The sequence below is a fragment of the Danio aesculapii genome, chromosome 1, assembly GCF_903798145.1.
Source record: "Danio aesculapii chromosome 1, fDanAes4.1, whole genome shotgun sequence".
NCBI lineage: Eukaryota > Metazoa > Chordata > Actinopteri > Cypriniformes > Danionidae > Danio > Danio aesculapii.
Window position 1 is genome coordinate 14,676,987 of NC_079435.1, and position 16,624 is coordinate 14,693,610.

The window sequence follows — 16,624 nt, forward strand, 5'->3', positions numbered from 1 at the left end:
ATACAAATAAATAATAATATTAGGTAAAAGATATACATATATATATATATATATATATATATATATATATATATATATATATATATATATATATATATATATATATATATATATATATATATATATATAGAAAAGAATAGAAAAGAAACATAAATAATAAAATAAATAAATAAATAAATAAATAATAAGGAATAGATCTACTCTTCTAAAATATCTGTATATATATATATATATATATATATATATATATATATATATATATAAGAATAGAAAAGAATAGAAAAGAAACATAAATAATAAAATAAATAAATAAATAAATAATAAGGAAAAGATCTACTCTTCTAAATATCTATCTATATATATCTATATATATATATATATATATATATATATATATATATATATATATATATATATATATATATATATATATATATATATATATATATATATATATATAGACAAGAATAGAAAAGAAACATAAATAATAAAATAAATAAATAATAAAGAAAGGATCTACTCTTCTAAAATAACTGAAGGGTCCAGCTTCTTTATGTGATCTAAAACAGGTTGCCAAGTGAGAAACAACATATCAGTACAACCTCTTACAGTATATCGAATATCGAATAGAAAAGAATAGAAAAGAAACATAAATAATAAAATAAATAAATAAATAAATAATAAGGAAAAGATCTACTCTTCTAAATATCTATCTATATATATATATATATATATATATATATATATATATATATATATATATATATATATATATATATATATATATATATATATATATATATATATATATATATATATATATATATATATATATATATATAGACAAGAATAGAAAAGAAACATAAATAATAAAATAAATAAATAATAAAGAAAGGATCTACTCTTCTAAAATAACTGAAGGGTCCAGCTTCTTTATGTGATCTAAAACAGGTTGCCAAGTGAGAAACAACATATCAGTACAACCTCTTACAGTATATCGTATTGTGTACAAGTTCCATAAGCCATTGTTTAAAGGTTGCAGTTGTATAATTTTAAGGGTTTATTTTAAATTGTTCATTTGAGTGTAAATTACAGTGAAGATCAAGAACAAATTTTAGATTTGGTAAGACTTTATTTTGAAGGTCCCTATTGCACATTTTGTTGTAATTCCCATAGACCCTTTTCACAGTTCTGGGTTTCTCAGTAGCGGAAGTTGTCATAGTTGGGTAAACAGAAAGCGCAGTGAATGGGGGTGTACAACAAATAATTTTTTGCAATTCTGTTTTCTGAAATAATAAAAGAAAAACTACACGATGGTGTTATCAAGACTTTCAGAAAAAGGGGAAAAATTGTGTGAGACTGCTGACAGCAGCCAGAGGAGAGAATAACGTCAAATTTAATCTCAGCCCCATAGACGCTGCATTACAAACACCTTGTGTTAATTATAAGCGGTGATTCATTTTTTGTAATTTGATGCAAAGATGAAATAATACATACATTAATGCATATAAATGTTCATACGTTTTTAAAAATCAAAATATTAAAAACTTTCAAGGATTTAAGATAATGATGGCCATTAAACGTGTCATAACAGTCTTGTGAAAAGGGTCCATTAATTCTCATTTGAGTATTAGTGGACTGTCTACTTATTATCTGCTGATGCAGCAACTTTAACAGACATTTAACTGACAATAAGAAACTTTAAACTACATGTCACTTTACCCTAACCCTAACCCCAACCTAACAGTCTACTTATAATCTATTGAGAATTAGTTGGCATGTAGATGCAATGTAACTTAAATTCAACAAATGGACCATCAAAATAAAGTGATGCTTTAGATTTTAGCAATTTCCTATATTTTGAGGTTACTGCTTAGTCCCATTTTAAGTTATTCAAGCAAGAATAAAAGAGCAGTTTTAGCATAGTCAAGTTTAGTTTAAAGTGCAGTATATAATCAATTGACATAAAAATGATGTATTTGAAATGGAACACTCATCAAAATTAGAGAACACTGTCAGATCCTCTAAGTTAAAGGGTTTAACATGGTACCTGGTGGTAAATTCCTAATTATCAACAACTGTGTTTACAACAAAATATGTTTTCTTTAATTAAAAATTCTTATATCGAATGATGAAAAATTAATTATTTATGAATAAAAACCAAGTATTTATAAAATGCTCTCCAATTCTGATCTCTGCTATATATTTGTTTACACTTGCACACCGATGGTTATGCTTCTGAGATGGCAGAAATTGGTATCTGAGAGTTTTTGACCTTGGAATGCTAACTTGTTTCTCTCATGCTCTCCTCTGTACACAAAGACCTATTATGCAGTTCAGGACACAAAGGCCTTCAGCACAGCAGAGGAGGTGGACACGCTGCACGCTACCATAGAATGCGAACAACCCCAGCCAGACCTGTACAAGTGAGGAATAGGCTTCTATATCAGCAGCAAACGCAAAAACAAACCCGCAGATTTTGCTTACAAATTCACAGTGTGTATAGAATTACTGCTGGACCGTCAAAACAGCATGAAACGCACTCCAGAGTGTGTTAACTACACACACACACACACACATATTGACACAGAGCCCAGACCAGACATTCATTTCTGTCTTTTCTTCCTCTCCCGCTGTAGATTTGTGGGACGCATCAATATTTATTTGGATCGAGACGAGCCCATCGCGAGGTAAATCTATACTCAGGAAATTGACTCTTAATTAAAGGGCCAGTGTGTGAAAGATTGAATTCAAGAGGGACAATTTATCATTTTCATAGAACAGTTCTCTCTTCCAATTCGGATTCTTGCTAAAGCAATGCTTCCAATATTTCATCCTTTAATTAAAACATCTTTTGGTACAGATATAAGTTATGCAAATATGTATAAACATACATTATGTGCAGTATTTAAAACAAAAAAGTTATATTATTCCAAAATATTATATAAAGTATGTACAGTATTGGCAGCTTTACACGTTTGTTTTCATATTTAATCTTTTTAATTTACTATTATTAGGCTAGTTTAATACTTTCGGTTATCACATATTATGATATATGTTAATGTATTTACAAACATAAACAAATAATGAACAACACATTTATTACAGTATTTATTCATCTTTGTTAATAAAAAGAGAGTTTTTGATTGTTAGTTCCTGCTCATTTTTATGTTAATAATTCATTAGTAAATGTTGTGCAAGTATTGTCTATTATTTGTTTATGTTTGTACATAATTTTACAAACATTAACTAATGAAACCTTATTGTAAAGTGTGACTGTTTTATTAGGTGAATATAGTATTTTTATAATATAGATACTCACCGGCCACTTTATTAGGTACACCTTACTAGTACCGGGTTGGATCCACTTTTGCATTCAGAACTGCCTTAATCCCTCATGGCGTAGATTCAACAAGGTGCTGGAAATATTCCTCAGAGATTTTGGTCCATATTGACATGATAGCATCACGCAGTGGCTGCAGATTTGTCGGCTGCACATCCATGATGTGAATCTCCCGTTCCACCACATCCCGAAGGTGCTTTGTTGGACTAATATCTGGTGATTGTGGAGGCAATTTGAGTACAGTGAGCTCGTTGTCATGTTCAAGAAACCAGTCTGAGATGATTCGTGTTTTATGACATGGCGCGTTATCCTGCTGGAAGTAGCCATCAGAAGATGGGTACACTGAGGTTATAAAGGGAGGGACATGGTCAGCACTATTAGGCCCACAGTGTGCCAAGAAAATATCCCCACACTATTGCACCACCACCACCAGCCTGAACCATTGATACAAGGCAGGATGGATTCATGTTTTCATGTTGTTGATGCCAAATTCTGACCCTACCATCCAAATGTTGCAGCAGAAATCGAGACTCATCAAACCAGGCAATGTTTTTCCCATCTTCTATTGTCCAATTTTGGTGAGCCTGTGCGAATTGTAGCCTCAGTTTCCTGTTTCCAGTAGCTGACAGGAGTGGCACCCGTTGATGCTCTTCTGCTTCGGTTGTAACGAGTGGTTATTTGAGTGACTGTTGCCTTTTAATCAGCTCGAACCAGTCTGGCCATTCTCCTCTGACCTCTGGCATCAAGGCATTCGCGCCTTAATCTCTGTAGAGATGGTTCCAGTAGATCAGGAGTCTCTGAAATACAGACCAGCCCATCTGGCACTATCAACCATGCCACATTCAAAGTCACTTAAATCACCTTTCTTCCACATTCTGATGCTCAGTTTGAACTGCAGCAGATCGTCTTGACCATGTCTACATGCCTAAATGCACTGAATTGCTGCCAAGTGATTGGCTGATTAGAAATTTGCGTTAACGAGCAGTTTGACAGGTTTACCTAATAAAGTGGCTGGTGAGTGTATGTTCTGTATAATAGCACAAAATTGCATATTTTCGTTGCTTTTTTAGCAATGTTTTTCCATTTAACGTGTTACGATTTTTACCTGTTTACCTTTCTTTTAGTTTAAGCTAGTCTTTAAGTATGAATTTTCATCACTTAAAAAGATAATGTTATTATATTTGTAAATTTGCATTTAATATTGTTTGATTTTCTCAGACCTCTGGGTTCAGAGAATTTGCTGCTACGTGGAGCCACATTGAAGAACACAGAATACATACATGGTAAGAAAAACATTTTGCATGTGTATACATGATATATACTGTATATTGTATAAATACTGCAGCACAGGGGCACAGTGGGTAGCACAATCGCCTCACAGCAAGAAGGTCACTGGTTAGAGTCCCGGCTGGGTCAGTTGGCGTTACTGTGTGGAGTTAGCATGTTCTCCACGTTTTTTTGTGGGGTTTCCTCCGGGTGTTCCGGTTTCCCCCACTAGTCCAAACACATGTGGTATAGGTGAATTGGGTAAGCTAAATTGTCCGTATTGTATGTTTATGAGTGAGTGTGTATGGATGTTTCCCAGTGATGGGTTGCAGTTGGAAGGTCATCTGCTGCGTAAAACATATGCTGGATAAGTTGGAGTTTCATTCCGCTGTGGTGACCCCAGATTAATAAAGGGACTAAACTGAAAAGAAATTGAATAAATGAATGTATAAATACTGACAAAGCACAGTTCAATTGAAGGCATATATTTAATTAGTTTTTGTATTCCTTTGGAAATCTAAACTTACTGATGAGAGATCCATCACTATAATAACCTGATACAACCTATGAGGTAGAGGCAAGAGAATAAGAGAAGAGAGTTGCTGATGGAGTCGTTCTGTCACTCTGTTCCCACTGTAATTAAATGAGTCACTCAGGCTTGTGAGATCAGAGAGAAGTTCGTAATTGCTAAAGAGAGAGAGAGAGAGAGAGAGAGAGAGAGAGAGAGAGAGAGAGAGAGAGAGAGAGAGAGAGAGAGAGAGAGAGAGAGAGAGAGAGAGAGAGAGAGAGAGAGAGAGAGATGAATGTCACATTATACACGTGAGGATTCAAGAGCGGGGCAAGCTGAAAGAATGTTGAACTGTTTCAGCTGAGCTGTTGTGATCGCACCGTAGAATAAAAAAACCTTAGTAAATAGGAGGTTGTGAAAATTGTCCGTATTGTTTAACCACAAAATGTCTCACTGAGAACAAGCAATTGCAAACACAGCACAGTTTTTTGTCAGGATACAATTGTCTTTGTTAAATATACAGTTGAAGTTAGAATTATTAGCCCCCCTGTTTATTTTTTCCCCAATTTTTGTTTAACGGAGAGCAGATTTTTTCAACACATTTCTAATCATAATAGTTTTAATAACTCATTTCTAATAACTGATTTATTTTATCTTTGCCATGATGACAGTAAATAATATTTGACTAGATATTTTCAAGACACTTCTATACAGCTTAAAGTGACATTTAAAGGCTTAACTAGGTTAATGAGGTTAACTAGGCAGGTTAGGGTAATTAGGCAAGCTATTGTATAATGATGGTTTGTTCTGTAGACTATCGAAAAAATATATAGCTTAAAGGGGCTAATAAATTTGACGTTAAAATGTTTATTAAAAAATTAAAAACTGCTTTTATTATAGCTGAAATAAAACAAATAAGACTTTCTCCAGAAGAAAAAAATATTATCAGACACACTGTGAAAAATTATTTGTTCTGTTAAATCATTTCAGCTCATCAATCATTTGGGAAATAATTAAAAAATCAAAAATCAGACTTAAAATAAAAATAATGCAAAAATGCTTATAATTAACGACGACTTCAGAAAGTGAAACCTAAAGCCGAATCCTGGACGTTTTAGGAGATTTAGAAACCCCACACGGACGCATTTTTAGTGTCGACAGTTTTCCTGCACACACCACTAGAAGTAGGAAACGTGTAGACGGATCCAAAAAAAAGTGTAAAAGGATGATGATAATTAAAAATAAATGTCAACGAATATACTTGGGCAGCCGTTAATATACCTGCCACGTAAAGTCTGTGTGGGAAGCACTAATTGACCTTAAAATGGTTTAAAAGACAAAAACTTTTATTCTAGCTGAAATAAAACAAATAAGACTTTCTACAGATAAAAAAAAAATATTATAGGAAATACTGTGAAAAATTTCTTGCTCTGCTAAACATCATTTGTGAAATATTTGGCAAATAATTTGGACTTCAACCGTATGTGTGCTATTTATGAATTCATATTAGCAAAATTTTATTGAAGTACGTTTCTATTGATATTTTATATATATTTTTAGCACACCTGGGTGACTAGGAACAGAGCGTTGTTCAACCATGACCTCCTGTTTCACAGGGCTATAAATATGAGGAAACACACAGGCCAAAAACTCACTCAGTCATTCATCACAGTGTACAAGAGCAAAGTCAGAGCAGTGATTTGTGACAAAAGGTTGTTTGTTGACAAAATGAGAATGTAGCTATAAGAAAGCAGGCTATTGTGCCTGTGCTTCGCTACTGAATGCGTCACTTTGTGGGACCATCCCAAAAGGGCATTAAATTAATCGCAAGAAAGATTTACCTTTAATGTTGCGTCCTGGTGGAATGACTTGCCAAACTCTACATGATCAGCTGAGTCTATGACCATTTTCATAGTCATGATTTTGCCAAATATAATGCGATCCTGAATTAACACATATGTTGATTCAGTAGCATCATTTTTGTTGGAAAATGTAATCCATACCTATTCCCTACCTCTAAACCCAACCATAACTGTAAATTATTCCCAAAATCAGAGGAATAGTTGGATAACAATCATGTAGAAGTGAATAAACCTAACCGTAACCTTAGACTTAACATAAACGGTAAACGTATCCCTTGATTCTTATTGGCTGATTGGAATGTTGTTCATTCAGGAACAGGAACATTCAATCACAGTATTGTTCTTATAAACAATCCATATTTCTAGGAAATTATTGTGCAATACTGAGTGTGCTTCATGCAGGTTAATAAGCTTGACAAACCACGCTCTACGCTCTCTCCTCTCTGTATGCACCAGACACTTTTTTAATCAATAATCCACACTTCTGGAAACATTGTGCAGTTTTTACAACACGTCACGACAAGATTCCAGAGACAAGCAGTTTGACTGTCCACACAAAACGTGACACGACACAAACATTTAGATACCGTTTAGCCGTTCAGAAACACAGAATAGTACACTGCACTCCTAACGTAATGGTGATGGTTTATAATCAAATTAATGCATATTAAACCTTATTAACATTATTTTCAAGAGTTTACACTTAGCTGATGATTGATTATAAGCAAGTTTGGCATGCTGTCCCGGAAGAGAGCCCTGAGCTCAAAAGGTCCTTGAGCGCTGAGCTCCCTCCCGTTTGCAGGGCGAGAGGGGAGCTTTGACCTCAGGTAGACCTCGACAACTCTCCCTATTTGATAAGAGCTGATGACTAAAATTATTGCTATGAAGAGATTTGCTGCTGGATGAGAGTTTGAAGGTAGTGCTAAATTTAGATTGATCAATTCACTTGTAGCGCATGTTTTGGAATGTGGGAGGTAACCGGAGAACCCGGGGGAAACCCATGCGACCACACGAAGAACATGCAAACTTTGCAAAGAAATGACAGCCGGCCTGTTAAAGGACTAGAACCGGTGACGTTCTTGCTGTGAGGCAACAGTGCTAACCACTGGGCCACCGTGCCGCCCAATGAAGGGAAAGGTGGAGGAGTAGGGGTGAAAGGGGGGATTCTTCAAATCGAAGATTACTGTAGTGAGAAACTCTGGCTCTTTATAGTGGGTTAGGAATCGTCTGATTGGTGGATCATACATAGTTAATGCAGAACCAGCTGTGTTCAATCATAATCACGTGATCTTCTCTAAATTAGTTTATAAATAAACTTCACAAAGTTACGTGCTGAATGATATTTGTTGGTTTACACTCCGAGTCACTGTTGTAATGTTCATTGAAATATAAATAGTTGATATGTTTGCTTGTGGTGACACGGTGGCTCAGTGGTTAGCACTGTTGCCTCACAGCAAGAAGGTTGCTGGTTCGAGTCCCGACTGGGTTATTTGGTATTTCTGTGTGGAGTTTGCATGCTCTCCCCATGTTGGTGTGAGTTTCTTTCGGGTGCTCCGCTTTCCCCTACAGTCCAAAGACATGCATTATAGGTGAATTGAATAAACTAAATTGTCCGTAGTGTATATGTGTGAATGAGTATGTACTGGGTTCCCAGTACTGGGTTGCAGCTGGAAGGTCATCCGTGTGTAAAACATTTGTTGGATAAGTTGGTGGTTCATTCTGCTGTGGTGACCCCTGATGAATAAAAGGACTAAGCCCAGGGAAAATGAATGAATGAATGTTTGCTTGTTATTTTATTTTCAATATCTGAGGTAAACTGTCTTCAGTATGGCAAGAAATGTCAAATAAAATGCTATTCAAACTCACATTAGCAGCATTTAACACTGAGTAACACACATGATCAGCACCCGAGGTGATCATTGTCATAGTATTTTATGCTGTTGTTCAACATCGCAGAAATGGAAGCCATTTCTAAAATATAAATTTCCCGCATCGCCTTTGCTGATGGTTAGGACAAAAACTCTCTTTAACACAGCAAGGATACTTTCATAACATTGTCTTTTATCCTCACTATAACTACAGTATGTATAGAAGAGTCTGCTAAATGAATAAAATGTAGCAAAAACACTGCAAATCAAAAGCCTGGATGAGGAATTGTGTATATCTTGTCATAACAAAACAAAATGGACCAAAAAATTCTCCAAGAATCTCTCAGAGCTGGAGACCTGCAGAAAATAGTCAAGTCTTGGGGTCAGAAAGTCTCCGAAACTACAATCAGACATCATTTTTATCACCACGAATTGATTGAAAGTGTTTAAAAAAATGCCTTGACTATCATCCGAAAATAAACTCAAGCATCTTTATGTGTTTTTGCTAATATTTTGAGCAAAAGGTTAAATAGTCTTCAAGAAACGACTCAAAACTCAACTATTTAGTCTCCACTTTCCTTCCTAATCTGTAACTGCCTCTCTGGCTATACCACTAACTGTACTCTCTCTCTCAAAAAAAAAAAAAACATTACTAATGCTCAGCTTCTTAGACTTTACAAACCTGAAACTTGTCTATAGCACTTATTCACTGCTGCTCTTATAGTTGTGTAAATTGCTTCCCTGTCCTCATTTGTTAGTCGCTTTGGATAAAAGCGTCTGCTAAATGACTAAATGTAAATGTAAATGAAATAATAACATCCTAGGGCTTGAGTGTCCACATATGTGGACAGCACATTTTAGCTCTTAAGTGGCTATTTAAAATACTTTGAATGTTTTATATTTTGTTACCGAAATACAGTGTCATCCTGCAACTGTTTTGCAGCATATGAAATGTCCCAAGCACTATTTTAACTGTCCAAAATGGGAAAATTTTTTGGTTTCACTCTGATATTCAAAGTAAGTTCAAAAAAATTTTCTATGTTAAATATGCATTAAAAAAATTCAGGAAAAAGTGTTTTATGTAAAGTCGGGCCACGAGTCCACATATATGGACATAATTTTTCTCTAAAAGTACAACATATCAAAAGATGATATTTAGATCTTTATTCTAATTAGGTTCCAATAAGCCCAAATAGCAAAGAGAAATAAAAAATGCATGTAAAAAAACACCTGCCAATATTAGCAGAGGACATTCTACACTCAAAAAAATATTTTTGCTGCTTGTTCAAATGACTTATTTAAAATGAGCTAAAACAACACAATTCTTGAGTTTTTTTTAGATTGTTCAATCAACTTAATATTGTAAAAACCATTAAGTTTACTTAATCGATTTGTGTTGGCACAACAGGAAGGCATTGTGTGGAACCCGGCATTTATAAAAGTGTATGTAATGGTTTCTTTTATCATAACTAACTCTGTGGTCTCTTGTTTTTCTAGCTGTGGCCATTTACACGGGCATGGAAACCAAGATGGCCCTCAACTACCAGTCCAAGTCTCAGAAACGCTCCGCTGTTGAAAAGTAAGACACGATGATAGGCTTTCGATCAGTTTATCTTGCTGTCAGCATGTACAGCGTAATGCATTTAGTGTCCTGTTTGTAAAGCAAATTGTGGGCCTCTGTATTTGATGTCACAATTGGTATCAAGTTGCGCTCACATGTGTTTCTGCGACAGACGGCTAAATGCAGCCATTAGGCAAATACATCAGATCTCTATTTATTGAATAAACAAGTGTGCTTTCAGAGATCTATTTTCAGAGTTTCAGATGTCATTGACTTTTTAAATCAAATAAATGTTGATGTCCTTTTTTTAGCTCTTAAATGGGTAGTTCGCCTAAAAATAACAAACAATACAGTTAGCGATTTTCCTTTTTTGAGGTGATATTTACATTTAAAGACAAACGACAGTAGTTTTGAAGAATGTTGTATAGTTTTAGACATTGTCTTCCAAAGTATTTGTCCTTACTATGGATGTCAATGGCCACCTTTCAACATTCTTCGAAATATCTTCTTTTGTGTTCTACAGAAAAAAAAAAACTCATAAGTTTGGAATAACTTGAAGCTGAGTAAATGTGAAGTAAATTGTCATTTTTGCTTGAACTTCACATTTAATTGAAATATTTGAGATAGGATTTGGATATTAACTCAGCTAAAAAAAAGATTAAGCATGATATAGTTGTTTCTGGGGTATCTCATCTGCTTGTTGTTTGTATTGCAGGTCTATGAACGCCTATCTGATTGTGTACCTCTGCATTCTGATCAGTAAAGCTTTGATCAATACTGTCCTGAAGTATGTCTGGCAGGCCAACCCGAACAGAGATGAGCCCTGGTACAACCAGAGGACTGAGTCTGAGAGGCAACGACATGTAGTATGTGCTATAAACAATGTTTTTTTTTCTTTCATCTTATTATTATTATTATTATTGTAGGATATAATAGAAAATAAATATTTGAAAAAATAAAATATATATCTTTTGATTTTACATTTTTAAAAGGATACTATACAATATTTATACTATACACTACCTGACAAAAGCCTTGTCGTTGATTCCAGTTGTAAGAGGAACAAATAATAACTTTGCTACTAGTTAATCATTTGGAAAAGTGGTAGAAGGTCTATTTTTCCGATGAATCATCTGCATCCCAATCATCACAAATACTGCAGAAGACCTACTGGAACTTGCATGGACCCAAGATTCTTACAGAAATCAGTCAAGTTTGGTGTAGGAAAAATAATGGTTTGGGAGTATACATTCAGTATGGGTGTGTGTGAGAGATCTGCACAGTGGATGGCAACATCAACAGCCTGAGGTATCAAGACATTTGTGCTGCCCATTACATTACAAACCACAGAAGACGGCAAATTCTTCAACAGGATAGCGCTCCTTCTCATACTTTAGCCTCCACATCAAAGTTCCTGCAATCAAAGAAGGTCAAGGTGCTCCAGGATAGGTCAGCCCAGTCACCAGAAATGAACATTATTGAGCATGTCTGGGGTAAGATGGAGGAGGAAGCATTGAAGATGAATCCAAAGACTCTTGATGAACTCTGGGAGTCCTGCAAAAACGCTTTCTTTGCATTCCAGATGACTCCAATCTAACTAGATTCCAATCTAACAAAAAATGAATGATAAAAGCTCTAAACAGAGCACACACAAATTTATATGTTCGGGAAAAATATTAAATTAAAATTGAAAAGAGAGGAAAAATGAAGAGAAACAAAAAACATATAAAAAGTAGCTTGAATTTAAATGTATTGTCGTTCTGTTTCCTAAGATGTTTGGTGACAAAAATATTATTTTAATGAATATGTATATTTTAACAAATAAATCTGATTTGTTCAAATTCACCAAATTATTTTACCTATATTCACTGAGAAATGCATAAAAAATTCAAAATAAGATGTACTCAATTATGCTGTATTGTCTTAACTTTTCAGAAAATGCAAAGTTATGTTAATATAAAAACTGTAATATGTTTTGTACATTCATTTAGCCTTTTTAAGGACTTGCAAAGTGAAAATGACTATTTTATTGCTGTTAAATAGCTTTATTTGATTTTTTAAACACAAATAAATATACTCTTTCAGAGAACAAAACATTTTTATTGGTGTGAAAACGTTTATTATAGTTGATTTTATTTTGTCTTATTTACAGTATGTATTTCTATATTTACATAAAGTAATAATTTACAATTTCCTGTTATTGACCCAATTAAAGCAGAACAAGTGAACTGACCCAAACATCCCATGTTGTTTTGTGTCCTCAGTTAATCCGAGCTTTCACAGACTTCCTGGCCTTCATGGTTCTGTTCAACTACATCATTCCTGTGTCTATGTACGTGACGGTGGAGATGCAGAAGTTCCTGGGCTCCTACTTTATCCTGTGGGACGACGACATGTTTGATGAGGAGGTTGGAGAACGGCCGCTGGTCAATACCTCGGACCTCAATGAGGAGCTTGGACAGGTAGCAGAAGTTTTCAGCCCACTTATAAACTGCTGTTCGGGTCACTGTTTGCTTACTATGGCACTTGTTTTTCTGTCATAGGTGGAATATGTGTTCACTGATAAGACAGGCACTTTGACGGAAAATAACATGGAGCTGAGGGAGTGTTGTGTGGATGGGCATGTCTATGTGCCACATGCCATCTGTAACGGGCAGATCTTACCTGGAGCTGCGGGAATGGATATGATTGACTCTTCTCCTGGTGTAGAGGGAAAGGTGAGCTTCTTGTTTTAATTACAGCGGATTTAGTTTAGTTTAGTTTAGTTTAGTTTAGTTTAGTCCTTTTATTAATCTGGGGTCGCCACAGTGGAATGAACCGCCAACTTATCCAGCATATGTCCTTCCAGCTGCAACCCATCACTGGAAAACATCCATACACACTCATTAACACACATACACTACAAACAATTTAGCTTACCCAATTCACCTATAGCCCATGTCTTTGGACTGTGGGGAAAAACCGGAGCACACGGAGGAAACCCACACGAACACGGGGAGAACATGCTTACTCCACACAGAAATGCCAACTGAGGCTTGAACCAACGACCTACTTGCTGTGAGGCAATCGTGCTACCCACTGCGCCACAGCATATTTTAATTTATTAAATTTTTTTTATTTAATAACGTTTTATTTAATTAAAATGTTTCAATTAAATTGAATTTAGTTTTTTTATTTCAATATAATTTGATTATTTAATTTAATAAAATTCTGTATTTATTTATTTAATTTATTTTAATTTAATTAGATTTTGTATATTTAATTTATTTTAATTAAATTTTTTCTTTTTTCTTTTAATTTAATTTAATTTAATTTAATTTAATTTAATTTAATTTAATTTAATTTAATTTAATTTAATTTAATTTAATTTTATTTTATTTTATTTTATTTTATTTTATTTTATTTTATTTTATTTTATTTAGTATTTATTTATTTTATTTTATTTTGTTTTGTTTTATTTTGTATTTTTTAATAAAATTTTATTTTACTTTGTTTTTTGCTTTAATTTAATTCAATTTTTAACTTAATTTAATTTATTATTTAATTTAATTTTGTATTAATTGAATTTAATTGAATTTAATTTAATAAATTTTTTTGTTTTTAATAAAATTTTATTTAGTTTTTTGCATTAATTTTATTTAATTTATTTTATTTTGTATTTTTTGCTTTAATTTAATTTAAGTTAATTTATTTTAGGAGAGAGAAAGAACTAATATCAAGGTTACAAAAAACGGCAAGTTTTAGCATGAATATTTTAGCCGTGGATGGATGGCGTGATGGATGGATTCTAATTTTATCTTTGATAAATGAGCTTAGCGATGACGTGACACATTAGTTCAGAAGTTTAACTAAAACATCTATTAAGGAATTTGTTAACTCATCTCACATCTCGTCAGTTGCAGTTTTGAATGTAATTTCTTTGAATATCAGTCAGGAAATTAGATCGGCTCAGTTTGTCCATTCAAATGAGATTACAAGGATGAAGTGTGTGTTCATAACTCAATTAAACATCAGAGTTGGTTGTTTTTTCAGATTTGTAATGTATCAGATGCATCCAAATATTTACAGGGTAAATGAGTATTGACTGCATGCTGTTCAGACACTGATAGCCTTTCTGTCTCCAGTTATCTCTTCATCTTTGTCAGTTAATCTGGCTATGTTAGTCCATCTTCCTTTCTGCTGGTGTGAGAGGAAACAGACGAATGATTCTTGTCCACCGAGTCGAGTCACTTTTACGTTCAAAGATTTTATTGCGAAAAAAACAAACACTATTACAATACAAATCCTTATATATCGTTAGCTTTGGTTTTTTTAACAATAGGGAAGAAAAAAGGAATTTAGAAAAGGAAAGGGGAAAAATAATAATAAGGGAAAGAGAAAAATGAAAACAAGAGTTATTCAAGTGTAGAGAAAATGTACTTACAACCAACTAAACACTGTCATTCAACAACCACAGTCAAATGTTCAGATACGTTTTCAATGTTGAAAGTAAATATGTACAATTAAGTAGTATAAGATAATAATAGTTAAAAACAAATCAATTAAATGAGTCGACTCACTTTGAAGTGAAAGGAGACCGTGGCTTTTAATGGCTTTTGATGAAATATTAAGATTTCATGAAGCAAAATGAATGGTCTGTGCAAGAAAGTGAGCATTATTTTCAGCATTACTGACTTTAATTCACAGTCTTTTTTGTAGCATTTAAATTCTTGCACTGACCAATCATTTCGCTTTATACATCAATATATATATCAATGTACAGTTGAAGTCAGAATTATTAGCCCCCCTTTGAATTTTTATTTTTTTATTTCCTAAATGATGTTTAACAGCAAGGAAATATTCACAGTATGTCTGATAATATTTTTTCTTCTGGAGAAAGACTTTTTTAAGGTCAAAATTATTAGCCCCTTTAAGTAAATTTTTTTTCGATGGTCTACAGAACAAACCATCATTAAACAATAGCTTGCCTAATTACCCCAACCTGCCTAGTTAACCTAATTGACCTAGTTAAGCTTTTAAATGTCACATTAAGCTGTATGGAAGTGTCTTAAAATATCAAGTCAAATATTATTTACTGTCATCATAACAAAGATAAAATAAATCAGTTATTAGAAATGAGTTATTAAAACTATTATGATTGGAAATGTGTTGAAAAAAAATCTTCTCTCCATTAAACAGAAATTGGGGGAAAAAACAAACAGGGGGGCAAATAATTTTGACTTTAACTGTATATATATCAATGTATATCCTCAGGAGTCACAGGTATTCATTTGGTTAAAAGTTTGGTAACACTTTACTTGATGGGGTGTTTATAAGACTGTCATGAAACCTTTATAATCATGACATGACACTTTATAAATATATATATAAATGAGATGCTATGCATGCTTATGACAACTGTCATTAAGTGTCATTCGCTAATTTGTATCATTTTAAATGCAAATATAACATTGTTTGAGATGTCTTTGTTATGACATCTTGACATAACTTGTCATAATTCTGTCATAAACATGATTGTCAAGAGACTATATCAATGAAGGACCTTTATGTTTAAGTCTATGGGTTTGTAATTGCTTTTAAATATTATTTGGTGGTCTGCTAAAGACAAACACTAGATTAAATGCATTAAATGAACTTAAAGCATCAGAGTTAAGTTAACAGAAACAAAAAATGAATTCATTCATAATCATTCAGTTTGAGTTCTGCTTATTATGAGTTACCATAACTCTTTTTTGTTAAGTCAATGTAACTTTTTTTTAAAAAATCATAAGTTAAACTAACTTATCTCATTCAGTGACTTTCACTGTTTTACACTGTAAAAATAGTTGCTGGGTTCCATGCAATGTCTTCACGTTGTTCCAAGACAAATTCATAAAGTTAATTTAATCGTTTTTACAAATTTAAGTTGATTGAACATAAAACTTTTAAGTTTTCCGGAAAAAAAAAGAATTGTATTGATTCAACCAATTTTAATTCAGTAGTTTGAACAAGTAGCAAAAGTCATTTTTTGAAGTGTGTATAACTGTCATGAATTTTTTAACTGTGACAATGATATTTTTCTTGACCTCAACTGCAGTGGTACACATTTATTTTGTCAATAAAATGTTATTAAATATTAATCATGCTGTTATAAAATAATTTGACAGTGTATTGACATTTTCACAAAATAAAGTGATCAGTAATTGTTTCATAACACAATTAGAATGGCCTCATGAC

General features: G+C 33.1%; 1 protein-coding gene across 6 annotated transcripts in view; it reads left to right on the plus strand.

The window, feature by feature from the left end:
- atp11a (ATPase phospholipid transporting 11A) overlaps positions 1 to 16,624 on the plus strand; it is a 146,420-nt gene that overhangs the window by 69,090 nt on the left and 60,706 nt on the right. For all 6 annotated transcript variants that reach the window (XM_056456651.1, XM_056456653.1, XM_056456652.1 and 3 more), the window contains exons 7-13: positions 2,323 to 2,426; positions 2,640 to 2,690; positions 4,562 to 4,626; positions 10,345 to 10,426; positions 11,124 to 11,274; positions 12,673 to 12,870; positions 12,952 to 13,125. In XM_056456651.1, coding sequence (XP_056312626.1) covers positions 2,323 to 2,426; positions 2,640 to 2,690; positions 4,562 to 4,626; positions 10,345 to 10,426; positions 11,124 to 11,274; positions 12,673 to 12,870; positions 12,952 to 13,125 — 825 coding nt within the window. The remainder of the gene's footprint in view (positions 1 to 2,322; positions 2,427 to 2,639; positions 2,691 to 4,561; positions 4,627 to 10,344; positions 10,427 to 11,123; positions 11,275 to 12,672; positions 12,871 to 12,951; positions 13,126 to 16,624) is intronic.